Raw genomic sequence first — 14,811 nt, 5'->3', positions numbered from 1 at the left:
GGAAAGTCTTTTAATGCAAATTTTGGAGTACTTTGCCTTTTAATCAAATGTTCTGTTTTTTTCCCCAGCCCCTAACATCCAGTCTTTTCTGTTATTATATCATGGAGCTGGCCTTCTATTGGTCTCTCATGTTTTCTCAGTTTACAGACATTAAACGAAAGGTAAGAGAAGCCAGAACTTCACTAAACGCATGAACAGACGGGGCTAACAGGAGTAATTATGTCTCTCTGGCTAGTAAAAACTGCTGAAATATAGCTATAACTGCATTTTCCTGTCACTCATCTCTTTTCACATTCCGCTTCCTTTTGTAGACGGTGCACAGACAGGCCTTTGGGGACTGGCAACCTGGCAGCCCATCCTTATCACTCTGCAGAGGGAAGAGGGGGAATCAATCCATATATCCCAATAGAACAGTTGATTCAATCTTTGTATAAAAATATATTTTAATTAGGAGACTTGCAGGAAAATATAGAAATAAAATGCTCTAAACATTTTCTAGACATGGGTGGCGAGGCTAGAATAAAGCTTTTTAGTTTTGGCAAAATAAAGAGGACTAATAGTTTCTGTATTATTCTATAGGGAGCATGACTTCCATCTGTGACTGAGCTAACCTACTTCTCACATGCTCTAGAAAATTTTATATGTAGTGCTAAGTGATTTAGGAGCCTAAGCCTCATTTTCAAAAGTTATTTGGGTGCGTAGGAGCCTAAGTCCCACTGAAAGTAACTTAGGCACTTCGGAAAATGTTACCCTGCACCTCTTCGTTTGGGCTTGGCAAGTGATTTTGGAAATTTCTTGAGTCTCGGTTCATATGGGGAAGAGTCTCCTTGCTGTTCCTATGGAACATTGTGTGTCTTCCAATGATCTTTCATTCAAATGCATTTCAAATAGACTTCTCTTTCCTAAGCCCCAATGTCTATATCTGTTAGTCACACATACATACAGTCCTCTTTTTAGTTACAAACAAATATAGAGGAGCTTAGTGAATTTTTTTGGCTTTGTTTATGTGATCAAGCAAGGCCTGCTTTGTTTACTTGATATATCTTTACTCCCTTCTGATGAGAGAACTTCCCATCCCCAGTGAAGAAGTAGGATTCCCAGTTATTCCTCCAACCACATAAAGCAGGTTGATATACATCTTCCTAGCCAGTTTCAGGAAGTACTGTGTAACAAAGCTAGTCACACCTTTGTCTGGGTGGCACTTACCCAAAATTTAACCTGTGAGATAAGATTACTGTACTAAAACCAGGAAAACAATTCATAGAGACGTAACATTAATTGTGATTATCTGCCTGAGTACTACCATCTTCAACGGTCTCTTGATATACACCAAATACTCCTAGAAGATGAAGCCCTGCTAGCAAGTCAGTATTGGTCTACATAAAATGCAGAATCTGATTAGAAATTAAATCCAAACAGTTGAACCAAACAGACACTGAAAAGCACAAAGCTGAGATGGTCATAGCACAAACTGGAGGCAACTTCCTTAGACATTCTGGTCACTGTCAAATAAAATTTCAAATTGGGAGCTTCTCAGTTAAAGCCCCATCAGTACAGATACATTATGCAATCTTGGGAGAAATAAACGGGGATTGGCCATTGTAAAATATTACCCAGGATTTATTAAGAAGTGGGATTGAATTCAGGGGATTATGGTGGAGGAGAAAAAGTAGAACATTAGTGGGCAATTATCAAGAAAATAGTCATGAGAGAGTAAATGTGTAAGGTAGGAAGTGAATCTTGTAAGATGTTATCATTTAAATGCTATCAAATCTGTGTTTGAGTGCCAGCCTGGAGTTTCACTTTTCACTGTAATCTTTTAAAATTTTGCTTATGGGTTTTTACTTTTATTGAAATCTGGCTGTGTGTAAATAGATTGCTGTTTATTGTGTATAAATGGTATGTGATGTGACAAGAATCCTGTCTCTCAGACTCCATCCAAGGTGGACGAAACACCATAATTTGTGAATGTCAGTATGAAATGTGGTACTGTATCTAAGGGGATGCTATCAGGTTGAAATTAATAACTTCTTAAATGAAGATTTCCTGTTGCTAATAAGAAAAGGAGTACTTGTGGCACCTTAGAGACTAACCAATTTATTTGAGCATAAGCTTTCGTGAGCTACAGCTCACTTCATTGGATGCATACTGTGGAAAATACAGAAGATGTTCTTATACATACAAACCATGAAAAAATGGGTGTTTACCACTACAAAAGGTTTTCTCTCCCCACCCCGCACCCCCTTGCTGGTAATAGCTTATCTGAAGTGATCACTCTCCTTACAATGTGTATCATAATCAAGGTGGGCCATTTCCAGCACAAATCCAGGGTTTAACAAGAACGTCTGAGGGGGGGGGGGTAGGAAAAAACAAGGGGAAATAGGTTACCTTGCATAATGACTTAGCCACTCCCAGTCTCTATTCTAGATAAGCTATTACCAACAGGAGAGTGGGTTCGTGGGGGGGGGGGGGGGACCTGGATTTGTGCTGGAAATGGCCCACCTTGATTATGATACACATTGTAAGGAGAGTGATCACTTTAGATAAGCTATTATCAGCAGGAGAGACCTAAAATAACCATATGGCCCTTTTTTTGTCAGTCGTGGTGCCCCTGTTATAAGTGTCTGTGATCATTTGGCTGCCAAAGATCCCTCACATTTCATCTTCCCCTTTCAGGATTTCCTGATCATGTTTGTCCATCACTTGGCTACAATTGGACTCATTACATTCTCCTATATGAATAACATGTTGCGGGTGGGAACTCTGGTGCTATGTCTACATGATGCCTCAGACTTCCTCTTAGAGGTAAGTTTTGCCTGCTGCTTCCTGTCTGAGCTTTGCATCCCTAATGACAAAGGAGCACACTCTTGAGGCAAGAGGATAAAACCTAGCCTCTCCTGTTTCACCCCTCACCCTCCACACACAATCCAGGCTGGATGTCCCAAAAACACACACTGCTGATTCCACTCTGTTGGCTTTCCCCCAGGACATCTCCCAAGTTGATAATAGTCCTTAAATGTTCCAAACTCCTTGGTGACTTAGTGGCTTGAGTGCTCCAGCACTGTTTTCCATATGATCAAATGATTGTGTCTGGTGAATGCTGTTTTAACACTTTTGTGTTTTTTCTCAGGCTGCAAAGCTGGCCAATTATGCTAAGTACCAGCGCCTGTGTGATGCCACCTTCATACTCTTTGGTGTTGTGTTCATAGTCACGCGACTGGGTATTTACCCTTTCTGGTAAGTACCTGGATCTTTCTGAATAGAGTCAAGTATTTGTTCCTTCCCTCCTCTAAAGGCAGTCTTTGTATTAGGGATCCTCTCGCTCATTACAGGCAGCCCCTCAGCATGAAGCTGCAGCCCTCCTAAATGTTGCTTAGGAGCAGAGCTTTGAGGTTTTGTCAGAGTGGTTTCTTCATGTTTTGTCATGTACTTAGAGTAGGAGCACCCCTAGTGTGAGCACAGAGTCAAAAAGTGCAGCTGAATGCCACCCCCAACTGCAGCCTACTCTCCCAGCCAGTAACTCCCAGACATTATACAGATCAGGCTTGTCTACACAGGGAACTAAGATGAATAAAATAAAGGTTTGACGTTAAAGCACCCCTAAACCCTTTGTGGATTTGGAGGGTTAAGCTTCAGTAAAGGCCACTTTACTTCCGACTGAGAGCATTTACCCAGCAATTTAGTGTGCATTAACTTCATATCATTAATAAATTTGTCCAAACTTTCCTGAGTGTCCCGGTGTAGACGAACCCACAGAACCAAAGGTGGTTTAATGTCTCTTGAGAAGATCTTGTAAAAATTGAGATGCCAGTGAGGCATATCCTCTCTGAGGCAAGGTTCTGTTTGTGACGCACTTCTTTATGGTCATCCGAAGTACCTAGCTCCTCTCCTGCTGGTCTCAGATTGTCTGCCCTGACTCCTGTTCTAGCTGCATAGAGCCTGAAATAGGTATTGGGGTATTTTTGAATTTAGAAATCGTAGCTGTTTGTAATTAATCATTCCGTAATGAGATTCCCCTCCCCTCCACGTGGACAAAGTCAGGCTTGGTGGGATCTTGTTGCTGATCATTGTATTTATCCACGTCTTGTTTTCCTAGAGAAGGTGTCTTCTAAGGTCTGCTACACCTGGGTTTGTCATGGTCCTACATCCTTATTTTGTAAACAGCAAGGGCCTACTTTCCATCTCTTTGGGATGTATTTCTGGGGTAGGATAAGCTCCTATTTAGTTTTAGTTTTGTCCCCGTGGCAGAGGCACCAAGGGCCCTTGGAAAAGCATCCCTTTTAATTTTTGTATAGCTCCAAACAAATATAAAAGGGTCTAGATAGGGAAAATGTCGGTCCCCTCTGCCTGCCACAAATTATGCTCTCTTCAGACGGGCGGGTGTTACTGCTTTCCACTGACAAGTGAGGCAATCCTCTCTCTGCTCTTCACTCCATTGTCTGCCATGATGCAGACCACCCTGTCACTCAATGTGTCTTATAAATCTTGAATGTGGTTTCCACTGGCTGTAATGTAATTCCTCAGCTTCAGAGGGAGAACTTGTGAGTCTCCAGTTGCATCTGAAGCTGCTATGCTATTCCACTTAGTACAGGTTCCCTTCCCTGATCAGTGGTATAATGACATGAAACTGCATGCTGATTCCACCACAAGCTGCTGCCTAGGTAACCATTATTTTTAACTGCAACTAAGGCTCTGGATTCCCTTCCTGAAAGTTAATTTCTCACTTTTTCAATAAATGCTGAAAGCATTGATCTTTTAAAAAATCTCTCCGCAATCTACCCTAGTGACTACTTTATAAACAATCAGACTGCTTTATTAAATTCCTTAAGTACTGCCAATAAATCCCAGTGAAGAGAACAATTCCATAACCATCTTCAAGGAGGACCTGGTTTTGACCCACTAGTTGGTTTTCAATTCCTTTGACTTGGGAGAAGGGACAGAGGAAATGGCTAGGAGTAAGGGAACAGCAGCTTCACTGTCAAAAATTCTTCAAAGCCCCCAGGTGGCATTCCTGACCTTTACATGTGGTCAAGATCATCTGTGCATGTGAATAAGGCTCATCTCTCCACTCAATGCCATGTATACATCCAAAACAGCATTGGTGATCCAAGCAATTGCCATCTCTCCCTCTGACGCCATTGTGAATGCTGATCGTACCCTGGAGAAGAGGGTGGAGAGTGGATTTTTATATTTAACCTAAATTCTGAGTCTCCACATCTTCTCCTATTGCTGCTTAGTTCAAGGGACTTTAACTCAAGTCCAGCTTCAGGCCTTTCTCTACTGTGCAAGGGACAGTAGATCAGGGGCATCACACTATGAAAAGAGCAAAGCAATAGAAGCTTAAATGGGACAGATACCTATTGTGTGTCTGCCCAGTCAGCTCAGTTCAGAGTTGGAAACTGGGAATTCTAGTCAAGCAGCAAAGCAGCCAATCCAACAAGCTCCTTGATTTTCTTTTAGGATCTTGAATACTACCTTGTTTGAGAGCTGGGAGCTGATTGGCCCTTATCCTTCATGGTGGCTGTTCAATGGACTGTTGGTAACCCTGCAGGTTCTGCACATCATCTGGTCCTGTCTCATCATTCGCATTGCCTACAAGGCCTTGTTGCGAGGAAAGGTAAGGGCTCCTGTGGCTGGGCTGGCTCCTCTCTTTCTCTCTCATAAGCGCTGAGGTGATCAGGGCATCTGTTTGAAAATCAGAGGGAGACGTCTGCATTGTTCAGCGAGGCCAGTGCTGGCTCCAAGGTGAGGGTAGCAGGTTTGCTGTTTCCGTGAGTGACTAACTTCATCTAGGGCTGTCCTGGTCAGTTAGGCATGGCAGGCTCTAGCACCCACGTGGCCCAAGTGTTTACATTGGGAGGCACACGCTTTTTGATGGTCTGGCCATGCAAGTGAATAATGCTGTCTGGCCTGTTCAAATGCTTTAATGACATCTTGCAGTTCAGTTTGTGTGTTGCTCTGCTTGTTCTGGTAACTTGATCAAGGCTTTTGCCTTCCCTCTTGTGGCAGCTTGAAGACCAATCACTCTCTATGCAGTACGAGGCGGGGAAGGTTGTGCTCCCTGGTTTAATCTGGAGCTGCCATTAGGAGCATCTAAATATCTTGGGGAAATTGTCCATGTTACAAAATCCAACCTTACCGACATCTAGGGTGATGTGAGCTCAATATCTGGAGCTCACTACAGTAATAACCCAGGATTAGGACTGTCGGTGCATATCCCAACAGTGCAACAATGTAATCCAGGTGAGGATGGCAAGGGAGGCTACTGGAAATGTAGTGGGACCTGCTGACAGTGGGCCAGTGGGACTCTGTTTATAGTGTCCAGTTTCAGCCTGCAGGATGTTCTGGTTAGAATGAATGCCTGATGGATAAGGGTGTGGACGGCAGCGCTTCGTGTTAGAGGGGAAGATGCTGCTCTCTGCTGCAGGCCCAGCTGCCTCAGAGAGGCGGTACGTATAAGTGTAGTTCAGTTAGTGTTCGTCCTAAGAGCATATTGTGCTCTCCGACTTGGCGCTTGTGCCTGTCGCACCACTTCACTCAAAGATAAGCATTTCTTGGCCTGTCTGCCACCCCAGCCAACTCCTAGAATAAAAATAAAAGGCCTTGGAGCTTGCCTTTTGGAGCTGCTGTCCTGTCCCCAGCACATCAAAGCCTAGATGAGCTGTTACTGGCCTGTACTCTGATGCTAGTGCTGCTTTTTGGGGTTATACTGGAGTTCCCAGGATTTTGCCAGGTCTGCTTATGGAGGAGCGACTCTGTATCACCAAAGACATGATCCTTGTAACAGTGATGCAAAGTCCTTCCATATGCCTTGAAAGACATGACAGGGAGGCAGCCTGAACTATCTCCTTCTGGCTCTGATGGACATCCAAGGAACAGAAGGAAAATTTCAAGCTGTGGCTTTTAGGTAAGTGCTCTGTGAAGAGGGATGCTTGTTCCAGACACAATCCATGGGCTTCTAGCACAGTTTCTTTTCCCCTGCTGCCTGTAGTTGACGATTTCCAGGCACCGGGGTGGGTGGAAGAGACAAATTCACATGCATTTGACTAGTAACAGGCCCTGAATAGCTTGCTGTCAAGTTCCTCCCTATTGAATCAGTGGTTTTCAGGCCAGTGGCTGAAGGCTGGAGTACTTCAATTATCTTGGATCCTGCTCCCCATTTTTACCCATTTGTGTCATGGCTGGAAGCAGCTTCCTTCAGAGCCAGGCAGTGCTGTTTGATCCTCCACCAGAAGGGGTAGCTAGACAGTAACAGATGTTTGTGCCCCCCTAGCTGTTTGGGAACTAAGCCTGAATCCCACTCATGATTGCATTTTCACTGCCTATAGACTATTGGACTGGTCTGTTTGTAGGGAACTTGTTTAGCCTAAAGGAATAGTTGAAGCAGTCCTCTGGCAATGTCTGTTGGGGGAGGGCCTTCTGAGGGGTGGGGAAGGAGCATGTTGCAAGGTGTGTGTGTGTGTGTGGTCTATTATCATTTGTTGCTGTCTTCCATGGCTGCTGCTAGTTTCCCAGTACAGTATCTGTCCGTGTAGCTGTCCCCACACCTGGAGGTCTATATCTCTCTCCTCTCCTTGCTTTTCTCTCCTGACCAGGTGACCTAGCCAGGAAAGGACTAGACCCTGCCTCTGTACTCTCCACTCTTTTCTCACTCCTTTTCTCTGTGCCAGATTGGAGCTGGACAGTTTCATCCCTTGCATGTAAGTGTAATCTGTGCTGTTGCTTGTAGAGTGGACCATGTGTGTGTGTCTTTCTCTCTGAGCTTTAAGACATAAATACAAAACTGAGAGTCTGAAAAGCTGTTTGGCTTCAGATGGGCTGCATTTTGCAGCTTCCTTTAAACTGCCTGCCTCATTGTGAGTTGCACCCAGGTTAACAAGGTGTGGTTACAGATCACAGGAACCTAAGGTGCTGGTTTGTCTAGTGGCTAGAACAAGGGACTGAGAGCCTGTTCCCAACTCTGCCGCAAACTGGCTGTGTGACTGTCGTTGGCCAGTGTATAAAAAGGGGATACCTGTTTCAGTGCTTGTAACACTGAGGAGATCTATGGATGGAGGGGGCTATAGCAACACACAGAATTATCTTTAGTTCTCACTTAAGAAAAACCAGATGGTGGAAAAATACTTTTCTCAAATGACTGTGGGACTAAAGCAGAATAACATCTAGGGGTTTCTGTTTCCTTTCCCTGGCCAGTTGAATTGCTAAAATGGGGTATGGTAGGGGAAGATAGGGAACCTCCAGCTGCAGAGGGGTTTTGGCACCTCCTAGGTTAAGTTTGCACATGCAGCTGGCCTGGTGAAACCCAGCCTGGAAATCATTAACTGGCACTGGCTTTCTGCCAGATTTTTCCATTTGTCAGGAAACTTGCTCTCTGAGTCTGTATGCCAACTCAGAGTAGGCAGGGCTGATCCTGATCCTGATCCTGAACTTTGCTGGAATGTGTTAGTCACTGAGAAACTGCTTGCCCACCGTATACTTGGGGGCTGTTAGTTCCAGACTCACAGGTACAGGGAGCTTGTCTTGGGCTGTGCAAGGGTAGGGAAGTGCTCTATACAGGCAATGGGGAAATAGGGAGACAGCTCACCTCTTGCAGCACCCATTCCTTTATAGCCGTGGCATTTAACCAGTTACTGGGTTACTTGTGTATGATTAAATCTGAGTTAGTGAGCTTTTCGCATTGTTGTTTGCAGTGTTGTAGCTGTATTGGTCCCAGGATGTGTGAGACAAGGTGGATGAGATAATCCTTTATTGGACTGACTGCTTTTGGTGAAAGAGACAAGTGCTTGAGCTCCACAGAGCTGCTCATCAGGTCTGGTCATCTCTGTGGAGCTTGAAAGTTTGTTTCTTTCACCAACAGCAGTCAGTCCAATAAAAGATATTTCATCACCCACCTTCTTTCACACTGTCATGCATCATTTGGCATTATACTGATGATACACTGCCCCCTTGTGGTAAACTTTAAGGAGCGAATACCATGAAATTGCATGGCTGACTTCTCTAGTCTTCAGACTTTGAAACCTGACATTTCAGGTTTCAGAGTAGCAGGTGTGTTAGTCTGTATTCACAAAAAAAAAGTATTTGTGGCACCTTAGAGACTAACAAATTTGTTAGGCACAGGTGCCACAAGTACTCCTTTTGTTCTGAAATTGTACATCAAACTCTCTCCCCGGCCAATACCTTGTAAAGCACGGGGAGAGATTTTGGAGGATTCTAAGCTTCACATGCAAACTAGACAGATCCTATGATCATAAGACCTAAGAGTGGCCATCTGTAGAGATGTAAATTATAAAGGCTTTCTGGTTATAGATGCTTTCTGCATTCCTAGTGTCATCTGCATGACTGTAAATTAACCTTTCCCTTCTACAGACCACCATTCAAATGTATTTTGGCTCACAAATTAAGAGTTTGATGTGTACACCCATTCCTGAGAAGAGGGGTTCCCAAAATGTGGTCAGGATACCACTGGTGGTACATGCGCTTGACGTTTCATCAATGCACTTCACAATAACTTTTTACAAAGGTGGTACATGAATCAATAAAGTTTGGGAACTGATGCCTTAGATAACTAACCCACTGTGTAGTTCTCTGTAAACAGGCTCTAAAGAGGGAAGCATCTTATGCAAATGGTGATGTGCTAAATGGGGCCAGTTCCTTTTTGAAATAAAACATCAGTACTCTTTTGAGCAAACCTTAAAAACAAACAAACTCATCCCTTTAGAAACTAAAACTGATTACCAAAAGGTGTCTGAACAAGCTGGTAACTCATAATTTAGTACTAAAACAAATATTTCTAATTTGCCATTTGGAAAGGCATCCTTTATAATCTGTGCTATAATTTAGCTACTGGAAGAAGTATCAAACAGTGATATATTGCTATGGGCTCCTTCCATGGATCTGAAATCACTTCAACACATCCATGTGAAGAGAGCTATAATACTGAACTGGAAGTGCAAAAGTTAGCTTGGCCAAAGCTGTACATCATCATCATCTCTTGACTTGGTCCCCTGTTCTGAATTCTGTACCATGCTCCCTATATGTGGTTGGAAGGTCCCACTTGTGGGGTTCAACTTTAAATAATTCAAAGAATCTAATACGGGGGAAACTGATCAGATAGACAAGACCTCTCAAATAGCTGTTCCCTATGAATTTGTAATCTTTCTTCCACCTCTGCCTTTGATTTTAAACTTTCAGGTATCAAAAGATGATCGCAGTGATGTAGAGAGCAGTTCTGAAGAGGACGACATGACTTCAAATAGCACAAAAGGAATCTTCAGCACTTCAAGCAATGGTGCCAATCGGATTAATGGTCATGTGGCTAGTGCCCAATGGGCAGAAGAGGAGTAATGCTGGGGGAGGCCTCCAGCAAACATGGACTTGGGTCTAAATATCTAGATGTGTTGCACTCCACATTCCTAAGTGATCTTTAATCAAGACACCCCTTCCCTCAAAAAACATCCATCAACTCTGAGATGGGCACAATCCAGACCAGTCTAAGGTTTCACACCACAGAAGGGACCGAACCGAGCCAATTACTAATGCAAAAACAAAGATGCAAATTTAACTTTTAAGAATAAGCCATTTTGTATTTAACAGTCCCATCTCTAATATTATTTGCAAAAGTATTTTTGTGTGACAAACTGGTTTTTACTAGGATCAACTCAAGCTTGATGGAATGAGTTTGGGCTGGGATGGACATTGACTGTGGACTGGTTAAGGTACCATTCCAAAAATGTTTCTTGACCCAGTGCAAGTTCAGTATGTTTTCTTGCTGCATTCCAGGATCCATTTAGATTGTGGTCTGGTATCACCCAGATACATCATGCTGTAAGCTGTAGCACAGAGGGTTTTTTAAATCATTTATAAATTATCAGTCCTGCTGTGACTCTGTGTTACAGCCATGCATTGAATCGGATTGTGATGGACAAAGAGTGTTTTAACTTGCCATTGGGATGCTATGTGCTAAAGAGAGTATAATTTATAATCTGTGCTGTTAAGACGGACCAAGTGGTATTTGATGCCCATCCAAAGTCTTAAATACAACCTAAAAAATGTTGCACGCCTGACCTTAATTTAGAGAAATATCACAGCACATGCATACCTGCAGCTCATGTGAATTTGAAGACTTTTTTACAGGAGTTACAGGCTATGGTTGGTTAGATTTATAAGACAGGACATTAGCCAAAGATGGAGCAATGCTCGTGGGTTATATTAACTTTCCACACAGGCAGAGATTGCAGCCCTGCCTGTGTGTTTTTAAAGACAGAAGTGAGCATTGCTGCAGCTGCCTTTCCACACCACTGACTTTGGAAATCAGGACAGCAGAGGCTTTGCTTCTTTCTTTACTCAATGGTACTTCAGGGGCAATGGAAGACACCTGAGTGTCATAATCATGTGCAGAACTTCAGAAATTTGAGTTATTTTATACAATTGTTTACTCTTATCTGATTAAAAAAAGCTTCAGAAATTTGTTTGACTTGCATTTTTTCTGCATTTCTCTAAAACAGCAGCTCCTGCTCTGTAAACTTCTCTCACCTTGATGTATTGGAGGATTGGGCCAAAAGAAATCTGATGAGGTTCAATAAGGATAAGTGCAGGGCCCTGCACTTAGGATGGAAGAATCCAATGCACCGCTACAGACTAGGGACCGAATGGCTAGGCAGCAGTTCTGCGGAAAAGGACCTAGGGGTGACAGTGGACGAGAAGCTGGATATGAGTCAGCAGCGTGCCCTTGTTGCCAAGAAGGCCAATGGCATTTTGGGCTGTATAAGTAGGGGCATAGCGAGCAGATCGAGGGACGTGATCATTCCCCTCTATTCAACATTGGTGAGGCCTCATCTGGAGTACTGTGTCCAGTTTTGGGCCCCACACTACAAGAAGGATGTGGATAAATTGGAGAGAGTCCAGCGAAGGGCAACAAAAATGATTACGGGTCTAGAACACATGACTTATGAGGAGAGGCTGAGGGAGCTGGGATTGTTTAGCCTGCAGAAGAGAAGAATGAGGGGGGATTTGATAGCTGCTTTCAACTACCTGAAAGGGGGTTCCAAAGAGGATGGCTCTAGACTGTTCTCAATGGTAGCAGATGACAGAATGAGGAGTAATGGTCTCAAGTTGCAGTGGGGGACGTTTAGATTGGATATTAGGAAAAACTTTTTCACTAAGAGGGTGGTGAAACACTGGAATGCGTTACCTAGGGAGGTGGTAGAATCTCCTTCCTTAGAGGTTTTTAAGGTCAGGCTTGACAAAGCCCTGGCTGGGATGATTTAACTGGGAATTGGTCCTGCTTTGAGCAGGGGGTTGGACTAGATGACCTTCAGGGGTCCCTTCCAACCCTGATATTCTATGATTCTATTGAGCAAGTTTAGCATATAAGAAAGAAATCCTATACACTGCAGAAAGTTGTTGAATTGCTCCTGAACTAGTGAACCCCCCTAATACTCTAGGCAGCATGGTGCCAGTAGGGACTGCTGTCTCAAATGAGAGAGAATAGTGTTTAAGATTCAGTGCTTCACTTAAGTGCCAGCTATGGTGCTCTGACTATAGGTCAAACGAGCTTTAATCAAGTGACAGGCTCTTCACAAACATTTTGTAAAATTATTCACTGTGTGCAAAGCTGGACACATTACCTCCATGAATATTCATTATTCCTAGCTCCAATAATTTCTATTCAATGTCCCTAAATTGCCCCAGAGTTAGGGTTCTTTTGCTACAGATGTATGTGAGTAGAACATATAGTGAAAGTTTAGCAAGGTACACTATGTCTAGTATGGCCAAATACTTTTCCAAGTAGCCTTTGCCAAACCTACTTCCACTTCATACTGTCTTGAGAAATACTTACACATCCTGCAATTACTATTAAGGAAACTCTAAAGTTAATAAGAGGAACTAGCAGCTGTGGCTTACCTGTTTTATAGCACTGTTACTCTAGTAGCATTGAGATAAAACAGTCCAAAGCAAAGTTCAGACTGCACCAGGCCCTCTGTCTGTTAGGCTTGGTGTTGAGACCAAAATCTACAGCAAACTCCACTGTCCATAATTTTTTTTTCCAACTAAAGGATAGTTCTTGTAGGAATTTGCTTAGTCTATTTTCTACTTTTAATCTCAAGCCTGTCCCCAGAACCGTCTAACATTGAAATGAAACTCTAAGCTTGTGGAAGTGAGCATCTGGCCATGGGGAAGAGGACACACAACTGTTAAATTCATGCATTTCTGGATCGTTTGGTGACTGGAAGACTTTACCGTGGATGTGAAACTATTGTTTACAAAATCTAATATGCTTGGAAGCAGGACTCAGTCCAAAGCTGTTCCAGAAATTTGTTCTCCACTTCCTCAGTTTGAGTCTACACTAAGAAATTAGGTCAGTATAACTCACTCAGCAGTGTGAAAAATCCACCCCCCCACCCAAGCAATGCAGTTAAACTGACTTAACTCCTGGTGTAGACAATGCTAGGTCAATGGGAGAATTCTCCTAGGCTACATCTACAGTACAGCCAGACTCCACTCTCTGAGATTGATTTAATGGGTATAGTGAACACCCACCAAATCAACAGCAGCTCGCTCTCAAGTTGACCCCTGTACTGTATGCCTGATGAGAAGAGTAAGGTAAGTCAGTGGGAGAATTTCTCCCCTCGACCTCCGCACTGTGCAGACCCTGCAGTAACTTGACCTACCCAGACAGCTGTTGGGGAAAACAACACAGCAGGACACAGCTTATCTAGCAAGTTCTTGGAATGTATTGGATAATTTATTTCAGAAGGTAGAGAAAGCTACAGGGGGGGAGGCCGTTCTAGATTTGATTTTGACAGACAGGGAGGAACTGGTTGAGAATTTGAAAGTGGAAGGCAACCGGGAAGAAAGTGATCATGAAATGGTAGAGTTCATGATTCTAAGGAATAGTAGGAGGGAAAACAGTACAATAAAGACAATGGATTTCAAGAAGGCAGACTTTAGCAAACTCAGGGAGCTGGTAGGTAAAATCCCATGGGAAGCAAGTCTAAGGGGAAAAAACAATTGAATGACAGTTGGCAGTTTTTCAAAGAGACATTATTAAGGGCACAAGAGGAAATTATCCTACTGTGTAGGAAAGATAGGAAGTATGGCAAGAGACCGCCCTGCTTAACCAGGAGATCTTCAATGATCTAAAACTCAAAAGAGAATCCTACAAAAAGTGGAAACTTGGTCAAATTACAAAGGATGACTGGTTTCAGAGTTTCTACTGAATACATCTGATGAAGTGAGCTGTAGCTCACAAAAGCTTATGCTCAAATAAATTTGTTAGCCTCTAAGGTGCCACAAGTATTCCTTTTCTTAAAGGATGTCTATAAACAAACAAGTATGTAGGGACAAAATTAGAAAAGCCAAGGCATAAAATGAGATCAAACTAGCTAGGGACATAAAAGGAAACAAGAAAACATTTTACAAAGACATTAGAAGCAAGAGGAAGACCAAGGACAGAGTAGGCCCATTACTCAATGAGGGGGGAAAGACAAAGGAAAATGTGGAAATGGCAAAGCTGCTTAAAAACTTCTTTGTTTTTCACCAAGAAGGTTGGTGGCAATTGGACATCTAGCATAGTGAATGCCAGTGAAAATGAGGTAGGATTAGAGTCTAAAATAGGGAAAGAACAAGTCAAAAATTACTTAGACAAGTTAGATGTCTTCAAATCACCAGGGCCTGATGAAATGCATCCTAGAATACTTAAGGAGAAGATATGAGCCATTAGCAATTATTTTTGAAAAGTCATGGAAGACTGGAGAGATTCCAGAAGACTGGAAAAGGGCAAATATAGTGCCCATCTATAAAAAGGGAAAT

The 14,811-nt window shown here is 43.0% G+C and overlaps 1 protein-coding gene across 2 annotated transcripts in view; it reads left to right on the top strand.

Moving 5' to 3' along the window:
• Positions 1 to 11,455, top strand: part of CERS5 (ceramide synthase 5) — a 39,247-nt gene extending 27,792 nt beyond the window's left edge. Inside the window, exons 6-10 of one of the 2 annotated variants that reach the window (XM_084610240.1) lie at positions 69 to 161; positions 2,677 to 2,805; positions 3,131 to 3,237; positions 5,461 to 5,617; positions 10,192 to 11,455. In XM_084610240.1, the coding sequence (XP_084466366.1) occupies positions 69 to 161; positions 2,677 to 2,805; positions 3,131 to 3,237; positions 5,461 to 5,617; positions 10,192 to 10,344 (639 nt within the window). In that variant the 3' untranslated portion in view covers positions 10,345 to 11,455. The remainder of the gene's footprint in view (positions 1 to 68; positions 162 to 2,676; positions 2,806 to 3,130; positions 3,238 to 5,460; positions 5,618 to 10,191) is intronic. The other variant, XM_084610239.1, reaches the window with a different exon arrangement.
• Positions 11,456 to 14,811: the final 3,356 nt, after the last annotated feature.

Source organism: Lepidochelys olivacea (genome assembly GCF_965140295.1).
Source record: "Lepidochelys olivacea isolate rLepOli2 genome assembly, chromosome: 20".
In the NCBI taxonomy this organism is placed as follows: Eukaryota; Metazoa; Chordata; order Testudines; family Cheloniidae; genus Lepidochelys; species Lepidochelys olivacea.
Note: the sequence above shows the minus strand (reverse complement) of the source record. Positions and strands in the feature narration are given on the sequence as shown.